The 15,157-nt window shown below is 48.7% G+C and overlaps 5 protein-coding genes across 5 annotated transcripts; 2 read left to right on the top strand and 3 right to left on the bottom strand.

The window, feature by feature from the left end:
* The first annotated feature begins 623 nt into the window (after window positions 1–623).
* BDV37DRAFT_250910 (uncharacterized protein) lies at window positions 624–1,591 on the top strand. The gene is made up of 2 exons (XM_032082237.1): window positions 624–1,130; window positions 1,195–1,591. Exons 1-2 carry the CDS (start codon window positions 752–754, stop codon window positions 1,311–1,313), a joined length of 498 nt encoding a protein of 165 aa, XP_031940533.1. The 5' UTR covers window positions 624–751; the 3' UTR covers window positions 1,314–1,591.
* A 50-nt stretch (window positions 1,592–1,641) lies between these two features.
* BDV37DRAFT_272307 (cytochrome P450) lies at window positions 1,642–3,308 on the bottom strand (the record flags this gene model as incomplete). The annotated part of the gene is made up of 3 exons (XM_032084849.1): window positions 1,642–1,749; window positions 1,804–2,943; window positions 2,997–3,308. 3 exons carry the CDS (start codon window positions 3,306–3,308, stop codon window positions 1,642–1,644), a joined length of 1,560 nt encoding a protein of 519 aa, XP_031940534.1.
* A 2,202-nt stretch (window positions 3,309–5,510) lies between these two features.
* Window positions 5,511–7,179, top strand: BDV37DRAFT_284012 (major facilitator superfamily domain-containing protein; the record flags this gene model as incomplete). Its single annotated transcript, XM_032087422.1, has 3 exons — window positions 5,511–5,596; window positions 5,661–5,788; window positions 5,882–7,179. The coding sequence occupies 3 exons, from the start codon at window positions 5,511–5,513 to the stop codon at window positions 7,177–7,179; spliced, it is 1,512 nt and encodes a 503-aa protein (XP_031940535.1).
* A 416-nt stretch (window positions 7,180–7,595) lies between these two features.
* Window positions 7,596–8,989, bottom strand: BDV37DRAFT_294788 (uncharacterized protein; the record flags this gene model as incomplete). The annotated part of the gene is made up of 5 exons (XM_032089717.1): window positions 7,596–8,037; window positions 8,099–8,179; window positions 8,239–8,361; window positions 8,418–8,608; window positions 8,840–8,989. The coding sequence occupies 5 exons, from the start codon at window positions 8,987–8,989 to the stop codon at window positions 7,596–7,598; spliced, it is 987 nt and encodes a 328-aa protein (XP_031940536.1).
* A 3,040-nt stretch (window positions 8,990–12,029) lies between these two features.
* On the bottom strand, window positions 12,030–13,739 carry BDV37DRAFT_284014 (uncharacterized protein; the record flags this gene model as incomplete). Its single annotated transcript, XM_032087423.1, has 5 exons — window positions 12,030–12,137; window positions 12,208–12,389; window positions 13,147–13,287; window positions 13,343–13,465; window positions 13,517–13,739. The coding sequence occupies 5 exons, from the start codon at window positions 13,737–13,739 to the stop codon at window positions 12,030–12,032; spliced, it is 777 nt and encodes a 258-aa protein (XP_031940537.1).
* Window positions 13,740–15,157: the final 1,418 nt, after the last annotated feature.

The following is a 15,157-nucleotide window of genomic DNA, read 5'->3' on the forward strand; positions in this document are numbered from 1 at the left end:
TGCATGGCATACTGGCCGCATTTCTTGGACAAGCATTCTTCACAGCCAAGGGTGTTAACCACCCTACGATAAAAGTCAGAATACCATGTAGAGCTCTGTATGCCAAATTGTATTAAGAATCTGTTTCTTTCCCGGTATGAAAGAGTTCAGAGGGGTTATCCTTCCTGACCGCCGCGACGCAAGGGTCGGAAGCGCTGTAAGGATATACAGAATTGAAAGGCTTGACCTCCTGTGTGAAAGTCCACATATTTACAGTATTACCTCATTGTCAGCGGAATTAAAAGCCGCATACTTTAGGTACTGCGTAGAAGCCACCATTTAGGCTCGTCCCGCAGGCCCAGCTATCAGTTGGGAAGCTATGAGGACTCTACACACAATCGCACCTTGGATGATGCAAAGCCCATTGAATCAATCATTTCGCTACTTACGCAGTAGACCCTTATGTGGAAATTCCAAGAGGGACGTATAATTAGCCATTCCTCCCATGGTCCATGCAGAGCTGGGCGAATTCACACCTGCACAGCGGATCCATGATGTAATAGAAGCCGTGGGTCTGATCATCTTCGCCACTCTGCACTGCTCACTCCAGTAACGCAGCTGCTAGTCTGCGCCTGCTGGGTGGGCGGTATTGGAGCCAAGGGGTCGCATCAACTCCACTGATCATCATCCTCGGTGCAGCAAATAAATAGCTGCGTCGTACCCCCTGGCCGTTTGTACCACAGCAATTTGCAACTGTCCATTAGTCCCCGCAATGAAGTTTTTCACCAGTGTCGTCTTCTTGGCTGCAACAGCCACCGCTAGTCCTATCCCGAGGACCTTCAACCTGGTTAGCTCAAGTGCCTCCGACGAAAGCCACAACGGTCTCTACCTGTCAACGCAACATGTCGACCCACTGAACAGCAAGGCTGTCTTTCGCGATACCGCCGACGCTGCCGAATTCTACCTCCTTGACGGGACCGTGCGCTACAATGCGCCGAATGGAGCTCCCTACGCGTTGGCTCTCGTCTCTGGCGACGAAGTCCAGAGTGAGGTAGACGTTAGTGTGAGCCCTTCATCCGGTAGCACGGGCTTCAGTTTGACCAGTGATGACACTCTGGTTACTGATAATGAAAATTGGGGAGGATGGCTAGGTAAGTTTCTGTGTCTTGGAAACTCTTCGAGGAATTGTTAGGTGAACCGTCTTCTGTTGTCTAGTCTGCGACGGCGCTGGAGACCTCCCTGGTCTGTATTATCACAATAACAGCAATGGAGATGGTGTTCCAGATGGGTGTGATCCAGTTGAGCTTGATGCTGTCTACAAGGATTCCTCATAGGGGTGGTGTCATGACAGCCAACGACATGATATCCGACGGGCCCAGGACGCATATACTTCTCCTAGGGTTGGAGAACTAAGCCAGCCCATTCATGGGTTCTGGTCCACATGGACCTAGTAGGCTGCTAATGTATCATGCGGCCTTGCGCTTCTTAATGACGATACGCTCATATTTAATCGAAATATTACGCTCTAATTTGCTATGTACCGCTTCCTTAGGCCATCGTGTCTTGTTGGAGGAGAGGGGCGCCAAACTATGAATATATGGCTTTATTAAAGAGATAGAAATCTATGCTTTTTAATTGATATAGCCTTCTAGGGTAAAGTGACTACTGCACCTCAATCTTCCTCGGAGTAAATACAGTGTTGAAATTGTACTGCCGCACAAACCAGGCATTCCACAGTTTCCATTCCTGCTCGGGGTATGCCAGTCGCACCTGTGCATTCACATATTAGCATGATTCTGTTCACTGCCACGTAGGAATACGTACGTCGAATCTTCTCAAGAAACTTGGAATTAGTTTATAAATCTCCATCAATGAGATGTTTTTCCCGATGCATGTCCTCGAACCAGCACCAAACTGGAGCATCATGCCGTTCATAGTTTTTAACTTATCCTCTGAGGCATTCAGCCATCTATCAGGGTTAAATGTGTCCACATCGGATCCGAAAATTTCCTCGCGACGATGGAGCACCCATGGGCTACAGCCGACGATTGTGCCTCCGGGGATAAACTGGCCGGCGATATCTACACCGGAGGGAGGAGTAACACGCTCCAGGGGAAGACCAGCAGCGGGAAACATACGAAACGCCTCTTTGATACATGCGTCGAGGAATGGAAGCTTCTGAGATTCGGTCCACGAGACAAGGCCGCTGGGACGGTTTTCAATTGTACCATTCCGGATCGCCACGTCCAACTCCTTCCGCACCCGTCGCATGTACTCGGGCGTCTTCAGTAAATAGTAGAACACGGCTGCGAGACTGATGGCCGTCGTTTCGGACCCGGCAAAAGCCATGGAGGCGGCCATGGTGAGGACGCGTTTTTCTGTCATGAAGTTGGGGCGCAGCTCACCCGCCTTCATGAATTTGGTAAGAAGATCATTGCGAGAGTTGGGATCGATCGCAGCCTTCGAGGACATGCGCTCTACCATACGTTGGCGTGCGAAGATGGCCACGGGATGAGAATTATCCAGCAGCCCCCATTTTTGCATCGCATCGAAGATTGGGTTCTTCCAGAATACTTTATCCAACCAAGGCATCTGGCCGACTGGCCCGGCATAGTTGAAAATCCGAGCGAGGGACTTGATGATACCATCAATGTCCTCATTTTTCTCGATAAAGCCATGGCGCTTGCTGTAGGTAATGCTGCCGATAACGTCAAATGCGAAAAACTGCAGCCAGCGTGCAAAGTCGCAGACCTTCCCACCCGCGGCGAACAGGCGATCGGTCTGGTCGAGGTAGAGCAGCGTGGTCTCGTCCACCATGGGCTCGTACTGCACTAGTGAGCTCATCGAGAACGCATGGTTCACCGAGCGCCGGAGCTCCGCATGGAACTTCTCATCCAAGGTTGAGAACAAGGATGGTAATGGCTCGCCTTTGGAGACGGTCATCTGAACGGGGTAGAACTCGGACTGCAGTGTCGTCAGATTTTCCGCATAACGTCTGAAAACCCGGTGACACATACCTTGGTAAATCCTTTGTTCAACCCATAAATGACCTTGGTTGCAGCCGGGTGGCTGAAGGACAGCGTGTTTGGCCCGATGCGTACAACGTCGCCATGTTTGCGATGTAGCGCGATATGCGTCTCATGAGGCTGCCGGCCCCATACATCAACGAACCGCCAGAGGTCGGTGAACTTGGCCAGAAAGGGGCCAGGGTAGCGATTAAGGCCGTTGTGGAAATACAAATGGCCGATATAAATCAGCGAAATCAGCGGGAGGATATACAGTGCATGCTCAGGCGTCACTCCCGAGAAGATCTCCGCAAGAAGCGTCATGATGAAATGAGTCTGGCTGCGTTCTGAGAGATTGAGCCGATGAGAAGAGCACCCAATATTTATCTCCTCTCATCGGGTATCGTTGATCATCTCCAAGAGAGCAGGTTACATGTCATGCCAAACTGGAACGAACAGGGTCGGCAGTTGTGAAGGGGTGACAACATCCGATACATTTGGTGCCAACGTAGCCCCGCAAAAGCTCAGTGGATGAATGTCGCTACAGCTACGGAAGATTTGAGAGATGATATCGAGATCAAGAGACAAAGAATGGAGAACCCCGCACAGCACAACCCCACAAGGCCCACCGCTGGGATCCTGATGCTGCCCCGTTGACGTTGTCAAAAGCACCCGTCCATGTCAATGACACTGGTCTCCACCCCCTCGGGAAATCTGGGGAAAAGTAGCAAAGTTAAAATAAACTAGAAAGAAGTAGGTGTCGGCATATAGGCGGTTGCAAATTTACCGAGTTCTAAACATAAAAGAGCGGATGGGTGGGAACCATTCATTAGAAATCAGTACTTCCGGCGCTTAATTGGATGAAAGCGGTTCATATTCCACTCTGATTGGCAGTGATCTGTTAGAGGGTGTCCTATATCTCATCATATTATCTCAGAAAACGTGTCTGAATCAGCGATGCGTCATCTGCTGCTGCGCCTATATCGACCCAAGAACATTCAGTATCTTATGCTTCCTGTATCGCGATATGGCAAGTACATGCATCATATTGGGTCACGGCAAATACTAGCACCCTCGACTGCCGAGTTCGAACATTGTTCCAGGCAGACTTAGAGGTGAATCGTCCGACTGGCGATACTGAAAGGCACTACTAGAGGGCTGGAATCTAAGGATTCAACCTCTCGCATGTTCTCTAAGGAGCCCCCGTCTGGTTGAACAGATGAGTGATACGTTGATATGCAATGGAGCCTTTCAACTTTCTGGTCCTCCAAGTGGCTACCCTTAAACGTATAGGTGCATTCTATTTTAATCTGTTTATTCCAATACTTGCACATGGTTACGACAAGATCCTGCTAAGCTGGAGTCTCTTGATGTTTCTCACCTGGCCATTCTGACTGTTGTTGAAGTTCTAGACAAACCATATGGTCCACTCTCGCAGGGACAGCCGTACTAGCCATTGGAGGTAAAGAGTTCATCGAATACCCCGCAAGGCTTCTTCTACCACGCGCTCCACGATGAATATGGAAGGCATGCAAGTCCGGGTAGCCTTTGGTGTAGCTTCTTAGAAACCTTCAATGAAAGAGACCCGTACTCGGAGAAACGTGGATATCATGCTTTCAAACTTGTGTGGCTTTTAACTACCTATGACTTCATATTTCTACCCCTGTGTATATTTTGTCCACTAAGGTAGTTGTATGACCTATACTCCATGAATCCGAAGTCGGTAAATGGTTCGTAACCTCGCACAGGCAAATGAGACGAACCTGGGAAGAATTGTTCACCAGCTCTTGGAACAGAGGAGTCTGAAAGGACTAGCCCACATCCTCCATTAAACGACGTCTAGTTACTTATGACTGCAAGATCTCGAATTCACTCGGCGAACTAGATCTGCGTATATCGCAGGAAGGTCATGACCTCTTGAACTTGATTGGGTCTGCAACGCCTGTCCTCGTGCGGGCCTCAGCAAGTACTAAGCTAGCCAAGAAGCCTCGTCCGCTCCGCACCATGAGCTATAACCAGGTCGTGCTTAGCGAAGGGCATTAAGGTACTAAATGGAAGCTAAGAAAATCCCCGCATCCGGTGTCAGACTACTTCAATTTATGGAGACATCTCCGACCTCGTATTGGTGGGCCCTCGATGCCCATCTCACTATCCCGGCATATATACCGCGCTCTGTTGCCGAACCCGTTTCTTTATACCTTCACACCAACATCGACGTCTATGCCAAGCTCTTCCGCTGTCCACCACTGAATACTAGGGATTCTAGATCGTTTCACTGGTTAATTCGCGAGCCATGGCTAATTCTTTCCAGTTATGGTTGGCTACTCGAAGCAGCTCCCCGCCTGAACTAATCTAGAGCTGAACTTGGGAATGACATGGCATTGACTACGCCTCTATGACTACATAAAGCGGAAATACCATGCCCATCAGGCTAAATTGTTAGTCTCCCACTTTCATTTCTTTTCCATCTTTTTATTGACTTCGTTTTGTTGCTCAGCAATTCCTAGGTCCAAGAAGTTTCTCGCGATGTCTGAGGAAAAGACTTGTTCCCAGAAGGTCGAGGATGACAGTACCGGCAGTACGGAGGTGTATGATCCTAGTACGACTGACCGGTATGATCAGGATGCCTTATTTCCGGACAACACCTTGGCTAACCCCAGGCTTTTGTATTTCCAGATCTGTTCAACATACAGTGGAGTTGGATCCTGCTGCTGAGTCCCGGCTGCGATTGAAGATCGACCTCTACATCGTCCCCGTCGCGTCCCTGATGTACCTCTTTTGCTTCATTGATCGAGCAAACATTGGTATAGACACCCTACATGAGTTATCGTCTTCAAGCGGAGAGCTAAATCCTTTCGCAATGTGGATGGGTGATGCTAACGATTTGCATGCTACAGGGAATGCGAAACTGGCCGGGCTTGAAGAAGACCTGGGGTTGACAGGCTATGACTATAACACCTTGCTCTCTGTGTTTTATATTTCCTATATTATCTTCGAGATCCCGTCCAATATGGCCTGCAAGTGGCTTGGTCCGGGTTGGGTCATTCCTGCCCTGACCTTGGGGTTTGGGATATGTTCTTTGTGCACGGCATTTGTCCACAACTTATCAAGTGCTGCGGGGGTGCGCTTCCTCTTGGGTGCCTTTGAGGCAGGATTACTGCCTGGCATCTCATACTATCTGTCGCGGTGGTATCGGAGAAGGGAACTTGCGTTTCGCATCTCCATGTACATGGTGATGGCCCCTCTAGCCGGTGCCTTCGGCGGTCTGCTTGCTTCGGGCATCTTGAAACTTTCTTCCTTCGGCAGTTTGAAAGAGTGGCGCATGATCTTTGCCATTGAGGGTATCATAACGATCGGGGTTGCTATTTTTGCATTCCTGACCCTCACAGATCGACCCGAAACCGCCCGCTGGCTGACGCAGGAGGAAAAGGAACTGGCCGTTGCGCGGATCCGCTCCGAGTCAGAGTACGCAGGCGTGACCGAAGTCCTGGACAAGCTCGACATGAAGAAGACCATGCGCGGGATCTTCAACCCGGTCACATTGGCGACGGCTTGGATCATGCTCCTTGTGAATGTGACAGTCCAGGGGCTAGCCTTCTTTGCGCCTACCATCGTGAAGACGATCTACCCAGACCACAGCGTCATCTCCCAGCAGCTCTACACAGTGCCGCCCTACATCATCGGCGCTTTCTCCACACTCTTAATCCCCTACCTGAGCTCGCGTTTCAATCGCCGCCTCCTCTTCTTTGTTCTTGCACCCCCCCTCATGATGGCTGGATATATAATGTTTCTAGCCAGTGCCGACCCTCACGTTCGTTACGGCGCCACCTTTTTGATTGCATTCGGCTCTTTCCCTGTGGGTGTCCTTTGCAACGCTCATTCCGCAGCCAACGTCGTCTCAGACACCGCTCGTGCGTCAGCAATTGGAACTGTGGTCATGCTGGGTAATATCGGCGGCTTGGTCGCCACCTGGTCCTTCCTGCCATTTGACGCCCCCAACTATTATATCGGCAATGGCCTCAACCTAGCCACGGGGGCAGCAACTCTCGTAACGTCAGCCGGTCTTTGGTTCTGGTCAGTTTGGGACAATAAGAGACGGGACAAACAGGATGTGGACCGGGTGCTTGATGGGATGACTGGCCGACAGATAGAGGATCTAGAATGGCGACATCCCAGGTTCCGCTGGAGATTGTGAAGAGATAGTAGATTATTCACGGCGGATATGCGGTTAAAGTATTTGCATCGATCAAGATGTTAGTGTCCCTTATCTCGGACTATTTTGAATTCTCAGCTAGGCTCTCATTAGCTACCTTGGATAGCGATATTCCCTCCCATCCGCATCAGTGCATTGTAGACTAAGACCTTCTTCTATGACGGAGTATCCGGGGTGACCATTGGCCTTGATTCAGCACACTGCATCTGGCGATAGATAGGTGGACCCCAGGTCACCCAGTCAATGTATAGACCTCACCAGCTACACTTGAGTGAGAAGAACATTCCGCTAGCACCTGGAGGCCCGTCATAAATCATAAGTGGAACTCCCTAATACAAAAGAAATGCCTATTATCTATATTATATACATTTTTGGATCCGTGCGCGCAACATCCAATGCTACTCGTACGTGATGTTTACCTGCCGACTGACCATTATATCAGTATTTCCGCGGCCGTCGTCCTTGTGGATAATTTGCTTCTGGCTGTCCCCGTCGCTCAGCTGGGTATAGCTATCGCTGTTCTTTCCATGAACCCCCCTATCAACCACTGATGTGGTGAACGTGTTGTTGCCGCTCTTTCCGTGTCCAGATAATTCATACGAGGCGGCGAATCTCGAAGGGCCGGTCCGGCGCGATTGGCTGCTGTATCCTTTGCTGCGCACCGTTCGTTCGAAAAAACTGTGGAACAGTGGACGGAGTGTAGCGATATTCCCGACGATCATGCCGATGGCGTTCTCTGCAAAGCCCCAGATAACCACATTGGCGACTGCGAAGAGAAAGTCGGTTTGATTGGTGAGGTTGACGGTGTACTTGAGCCGGATACAGGCTGAAAGAGACGCCCTGCTGTGGGTTAGTATCTCATAGTTCAACTGGTTCGGCAAAGCTGCAACATGCTACGTACAGTATACCTAAACCCATCAGCCCGATGATAGATACTTTCGTGTTGCGGTCTAGCTGCACATGCCACAGCAAGGGGATAGGCCTAATTTCGCGGTTAGTCTTTGGCTTTCTTCCAAGACTGGCACATAACTTTGGACCCACATTAAGGCCGTAACCCAGTCTGTGGCTATATTCACAGCAGTGGTAGCGTAGTATATGTCCGTGAGAACATGAGCAGGTCGGCAGGAACCCCCCTTTTCAAGTAGACTCGGATTCCAGGCAGCCCTGAAACTTCGATTAGCAATCTGGCTTGTGGCATCAACGGGGTCGGTTGGTCGTACTCAGGCGGGGTGCAGTTGATGAGGATGAATACCAGGGCAATAATATTCATCGTCGCAAACATTGCAATAACGCCGTACTGGATATTGATGTACAGCTTCCGCCCCTCAGCCACTCGGATTAGCATCCAGCTGATGCTGAGCTTGATCGGAATGATAGCGGCTACGTATCCAACTTCGAAAATCAGGAAGTACTAAGGTTTCAATTAGCGTCCGAGTGTCTCCAGAGGACAAGGGATGTTTAGAACCTTCTGGCCTTCGGCCTGATACTTTGTATTCTCAGGCTTATTCAACAGAGTATTATGCACACCGATCCCGTTGAACGCGCCTCCAAGGCAGCCTGCCGCAAGCACACAGAAGGGTATCTGTTGTAATCGAATATGTCAATTGGGCTCCTAGATAGGCGCTCTCAAGGGGGCATTTACCACTGCGGAGGTCATAATCCAGTCTTCTGCACCCCAAGACCTTCTGCTCAGTCTGCAATAGACCCGCAGGGCATAAGTGATAAAGGCAACCACAGTAAGCATGATCACACTTCCCGCCACGTGCGGCGCATCGTCAGCAAATATGGCCATCTTCCACTGTTAAGCCAACGTCAATCGGCATACGGGGTGCAGTTGTTGTGTGATGGAAGAAAAACCATCATGAGAGAGGGAGAAGGAGAAAAAGGAAAAGAAAAAAAAGAAAAAAAAGAAGCAGCAAAAACAATGCTAAACCGCCACAGATAAGTTTCCCCGGCTCCTACTGTGGGGATTGGAGGCTCAGAATGCCATTTGAGTACATGACTCGATTCAACGCACTTTCAAGCCTGCGTCTTGCTCCAAGGCGTGATTAGGAATAGATAAGTTGCTCCACTTGAAGCAAAGTGGACTCCTCTAGCTGCTGGAATCGCAATTAAATATCGACGATCATTACAACCGCTGGCGCGCTGGCAATTCCGTGGGCAAGTTTTATAAAAGGATGCATGGATCGGCAGTCCCCGCTGTCCAACAGCATCAATGCAGGGATTTCGCCAGCATAACGGTGAGGCTTTCATATTCCTGGCTCATTATCTACGGTATTATGGTAAAAAAGGTTCTGGGGGATACGTCTGCCGAAGTTTGTTCTTGTTGCGCCTCTGATGCCTTGCTGGAGCGTATCCAAACTCGCTCAACGTTTCGAACTACAAGACCACAGGTTCCTCCCCGAAATGCTCGGAAATCGTTCCTCCGTGCCAAGAACGCCTATTGATCCCGGACGCTTCAGTCGAGTCGGACGGCGCCGCTTCAGTTGCGAGGACAATGCGCAGCATGATTCGAGAAGACCAATGGAAGTCCACCCAAAGGGCCCTCTTGAGTGTATTGCACAGTACAAAATGCCGACCGGAGAACGTCAAGCTAAATTTGCCGAGCGCTAATTTGCCACGGCGGTAGTTTTGCCCCTTTTTTTTCTCTTTTTGTTCCCACACATCTGGACTCTGGATTCTAAAGTGGAGTGGATTTCATTAGTCGGCGATGTTCCGATCAAATGTCCATTTTGGGAGATTCCGAAGCTCAAAGCCCTAAAAGTAGTGAGCAGACTAACATGGACTCCGTACGATCCCAGGCGGAGGGCGCCGGAAAGAAAGAAACAAAAAAAAAAGATGAAGAAGAAGAAGAAGCATAATTGAACAAACTGACAAAATAGACTTCAAGCAACAAGACGGTTAATTTTGCGATTCGACCTTCCTAGAAACAACCAACATGTTTCAAATCGTCCATGAATACTCGAATAGCCGAGTTCGGCAGACAAGAAAAGTTAGCCCTGCGATATCACGATGATCATATACCTGATCCAGAGTGGACTCCTGTCAGTCTGAATCAGAAGCTTCCAACAAGTGGATAACCTCGGAAGGTGAACCATGGGAATCCCGAGCAAACACGAGGTGCTTGCGCGACAGTGCGAGGAAAACAGTGCTAGTGTTCCCCGGTGTAATGCGCCTAAATCGCCTAGAGTGGGAGGCGCAAGATAGTTTCCAAGCCGCGGCCCGCAACCTCCCGTGATGTTGCTATTTTCGACAACCGCCCATCACCAAGGAAAATGCAAGTCTCTTAACGCTCAAGTAAGGAGCAAATGCAAGGGGACAAGGGCAGACACGCTCGCGATCCTCACACGTTCCGGAAAGGGACCGATTGAGTTGGCTGTGTGGCGATATGCACCCTTCAAATTCGAATTTCTATGCGTGAAGATCCACTCCAAAGGCTGGGTCGGCTGCCGCAACAGGGGTCGCACTCTTCCCTGTAAGTATCATCGGAATCAACTTCCTGGTAGGTAGTTGGAGGAAGTCCACGGACTGGTACATTGTAGCCAAGAACCCGATCAGGAAATCAGAAGTTTCTCACAATAGAGGCGAAATTGAACTCGGTTCAAATCCGAGCTGGTGCTCTATTCTGTCCCGTTGAGCTGTGCTCAACAAAGTTCCTGAAGGCTAAAATCTCTAAGCGCTTCTAAAGCCCTATCAATTTTAGAGGATCTTTTGCCACCTTACAGGCGGCGATGGATCTTAACTATAATGCTCTCCTAAGTAATTAGTACCTGTAATTTCAAGTGAAACGAGAAGGTGTTGCTTACTCGCGAAACAAATAGTCTAACATACTATGTTAATATGATGCTACATGGTGCTAGTCGGTGCCAAGCTACTGGTATGAGTAGTCCATCATAGCTTTTGCGCCTATAGGCTGAATTTAGCCTATTTAGAAACTTATCTGTCAAGGTCTGGCTAAGTCTTCACGAGCCATATTTATGCTACCACACATACATAGTTCCTCCTCTACCCCAGGATAATTCCTATGCCTCCTCCAAGGATGGACTGAGACATCAATGTATCGTAGCGAGAGCGCATTGCAGACGGAACTAGATCTCTAGCTTAAACCCGCCTTCATACGCGTGCAGATATCCCGGCTCGGCCTAGATGGGTGCGGTTGGCCTTCTTCACATGTTTCTATCATTACTCCCATAGTCAATGCAACTGCTTTGGGGCTGGCAAGGATGACGAGGCAATGGAGACGGACCGAGGATGTGGTTATGGTGAGAGGCAGCGGAGTGCATGCAATAAATTACCCCGCCACTCTGAATTTATAGGTGCCTTAGTTGTGCATAAGTCGAATGTCAACAGTCTCTCCACACTCGGTGATCTACCACAAGACGTTGGCTTCTAGGTTCAGGGCGTCGGGTTTAATAAAACTTGAGACGCGTCATGTATATTCTTCATATCACTTGAAATTCATGTGATACTTACTCGCAGTCACTATTTCATAGTTCGTATACCCAACGTATCCCGCAAATGCCGATCAGTTCGGCCCAAAGCCAAGGTTGGCCTCAGACGAATACTGTTATCTATCACACATCGGATATCCCGGAGATCCAATTTATTTGGGACAATGAGTCGGATCTGCCCTTATTCAGAATCTCCACCAATGATAAGATTATGGTACTTTCTTTACTCAAGCTATGGGATACTAAGACTATCCTAGAAGAAGCCATCTAGTCCTACATATGCTGTATCAAGCACCCAGTTTCTGTTTCTCTCTGGAAATACGCCGTTTGCTTAGCAGCGTACTTGACCTGAGAAAAAGACTAGAATCTCCAACTATCATGTTACTTCCCCAGCATCACCTCGACTTCCTGGCGAGCGTCTTTCAATTTCTCAGTAGTCCGGATCTCTAAGACAGCAGCCGGGTCAAACAAGTACCACGGCGCGAGGTCCTGGATGAAACCAATCAACCCGAGAGAAAGCGTTTGCACTGTCAATTGTTGACGGCCACAGCGCTCCAACCTTGGTCGGATCATCGTCCCATGCCTTTTGCAAGACCCACTGGATATCGCGGCCACTGCCAGAAGCTGCCGGACCCAGGTGCAAAGGCCACAATTTGGTCCAATCGACCGCACAGATCACCAGTCGGCCAACATTTAACCAGTTTATACCAATCGGATGCGGCTTATTTGCCAAGGTGACCCCTATAGAAGTCAGCGTGCGAAAGCCTTCCTCATAGGTTCTGAAAAATCAACTTGAAGACGAAGTTGCATCGGCTAGAACCGAGGTGGCTTAAGTTAGAGAGCTGTAGGTATCAGTAAGATTATTCAAAGGCCCTGGAGAAAGATTGATAGTCACCTCGACAGCCTTCTCGCGTCGTAGAATTTGTCCAGCAAGGACATGGTAGCTTACAGTGGATGGAATAGTCATGGAGATTATGAGTCTGGGAGAGAGAGTTGAGGAATGGTACGATTTGGTGTGTACACCTTCATTAAGTTAACTCAACACTTTTATAGTATTTCTAGAAGTAATAAAATAAAATTCCAAAACAAAAAGGCGAGCATGAAGAGTACTGCTTAGAACTTTGCTATGCCAGCCACAGTGGACTTGCACAAAAAAGACGACCTACCCTAAATTAAAGAAAATTCACTACTAGCACTCTAGTTCCCAATAATGGTCCTTCACCTACTGTGATAATGGTCGGAGTTCTCGGCACATGTGTTCGCTGGAGAATATGGCCTAAGGGTTTTCCAGGACGCATGCCATCAAACACAACCAGTCCCACATCTCCAGTACGCTGAATCACTTGGAGAATAAGATCAATTCAGTGATCCGTTTGAGTCTATATCATCAGCTAAGACCAACAATTGTTCAGCCTTGCATAGACGCACCTACACGTCCGAGGGATGTCCGCCTCAACTCCTCGAACGTCATCTCCTCTGGGTAATCACCGCAATGGACAAAACTCGCGCACTAGATCGATCCAGTGAAATTGGCGGAAAGCCGCGATGAGCGTGAAGTATTTGTTTCCAAGCTTGGTCGCATTTTCTTTCGGCTCATCAAGAGCATCCATGTCGTGTCCGTGGATGAGTATGAGATCCGCTAAAGTATGTGATTAGCTAGAGTGGAATGGCACGTGTTGAATTCACTCACTTACCTCTTTCTACATCTTCCCATGTTTTGCTTAACTCTGGTGGTACTGACCCTGTGAACAGTGGCGTGCTGCCAATTTGAGCGTGGAATTGAACATTCTGATATCTCATGACATCCCACAACGGAGCTCATGCTTGTTAGCCGACATTGGGTGTATATTAGATTTAGAGAAGCATACAGTGTACTCGGTGATACCCAATATCCTCTGTCCTCTGCCTAACACTGGGGAGCGTGACTACAAATAGCGCAAGTGATGTGATGAGTAAGAGAAAAGTGATGGAAAGGGGCCATTTTGGAATGCGCTGACTCCATGCGCCGTAGGAATCCTTGCCATGCACTTGCCAGTTTTCCTTGCTTAATTCAATATTCCCTAGCACCTGCTCATCCCGATATCCACCCATTCCAGGTCCTTTTAGCGTACCAGCAAGCCAATTTTCTATCCTCTTGCCGAGTAACTTTCGTTTCAATCTTTTAATTCTCTTCCGGTGCATCTCTTGGATAACTTGTTGATGCAGAGCACGGGCTGTCCTCCCTGGCAGTATGTCTCCAGACAGCATGTCTCTGAAGCATCTATTCATGCCGGTGAAGAAATCGTCAACACCATCAAACTCAGAGGAAATCTGAACGTGTGGGCTGTCCCAGGTGCAATGGCGGTTATGTTCACAGACTTGCTTGAAGAGATGCACACCTGCACCGTCCTCTATTGTCCAGCGTAGTACCCCATCCAACTCGGCTGTGTACGATACTTTTATGCATTTGACTTCCTTTAGTCGGCAGAATTGCAGATATATAATCTGGTGATCGTAGAATTCAACATTATACCACGGGAAATATCTGATGCTCTTCAATCCCTGTCCCCCCTGATGCCACCTGGATTTCCTACTGCTCAAAAACTGCACATGCAGGCCTCTTATCTATGGTGTATGTATGAGAATATTGACAAGATTCTGAACATTGTACCACAGGCGTATCAAATTACCAGGGGACGCAGGGTTCGGTGGGCAAATTCCGATGTGTATAGGCACTCTGTGGAATGGAAACTCATCAAATCCGCGTTGAGTAGCATCTTTCTTCTCTTCAATTAGCCATGATATATGTAATTTATCGATGCGGAACGCTAGCCATTGTTTTTTCTGTGGGTTAATACGAATCGAGACACTAATATGGGAGTACAAGTGATGTGATATTTCCGCGTACAACTCCTTGCTGGTGCGAAGAATAGCGAGACGTGTTTGTCTCCGCTCGAAAATTGGGGGACCGCTTATTGTGCGAATAATATGTCTTGGAAGCAGTCAGTCCCAGATACAAAGCCGCACTTCAGGCGGCAGTCTTGCAAGATTTCCCAGTCCAGCGTTTGTAAGAGACATAGTGGGTACTTGCTGGGGCGAATGTAAAAGCGACCAACACTTGAGGTCGCGCAAAAAGCCTAAGTTTGGTGGATATTGGTCCAACTAAGGGCGTGACTCGCTTGCAACTTGAGTGACGTGCAAATGCCGTCAATGGGATACTTTTATACCATGCCTTATATTCTAGGTTTTAGACACTAGAAGACGTCTAGCGGAGCAGTCGAATCATTGACGCAATGAATATAAGGCTGCGTGTGTCCAGCCATATAGAATTACGCTTTATAAACAGGACTATGAGCTTCCATGAGCATACTGCGGTGTCGTATGCTTCTACCAGGTGACTCTACATGAACCTGACATCTGCTTTTACTCAATACGAGTCATTGACTTGGAGAGTTTCAAGAAGTCACTTGATTGGTGAAGACAGAAGATAGCTGGAAACATAATCAGGTCTAATACTTGAGTAAAAAGTG

Source organism: Aspergillus pseudonomiae (assembly GCF_009193645.1).
Source record: "Aspergillus pseudonomiae strain CBS 119388 unplaced genomic scaffold BDV37scaffold_42, whole genome shotgun sequence".
Taxonomy (NCBI): Eukaryota; Fungi; Ascomycota; class Eurotiomycetes; order Eurotiales; family Aspergillaceae; genus Aspergillus; species Aspergillus pseudonomiae.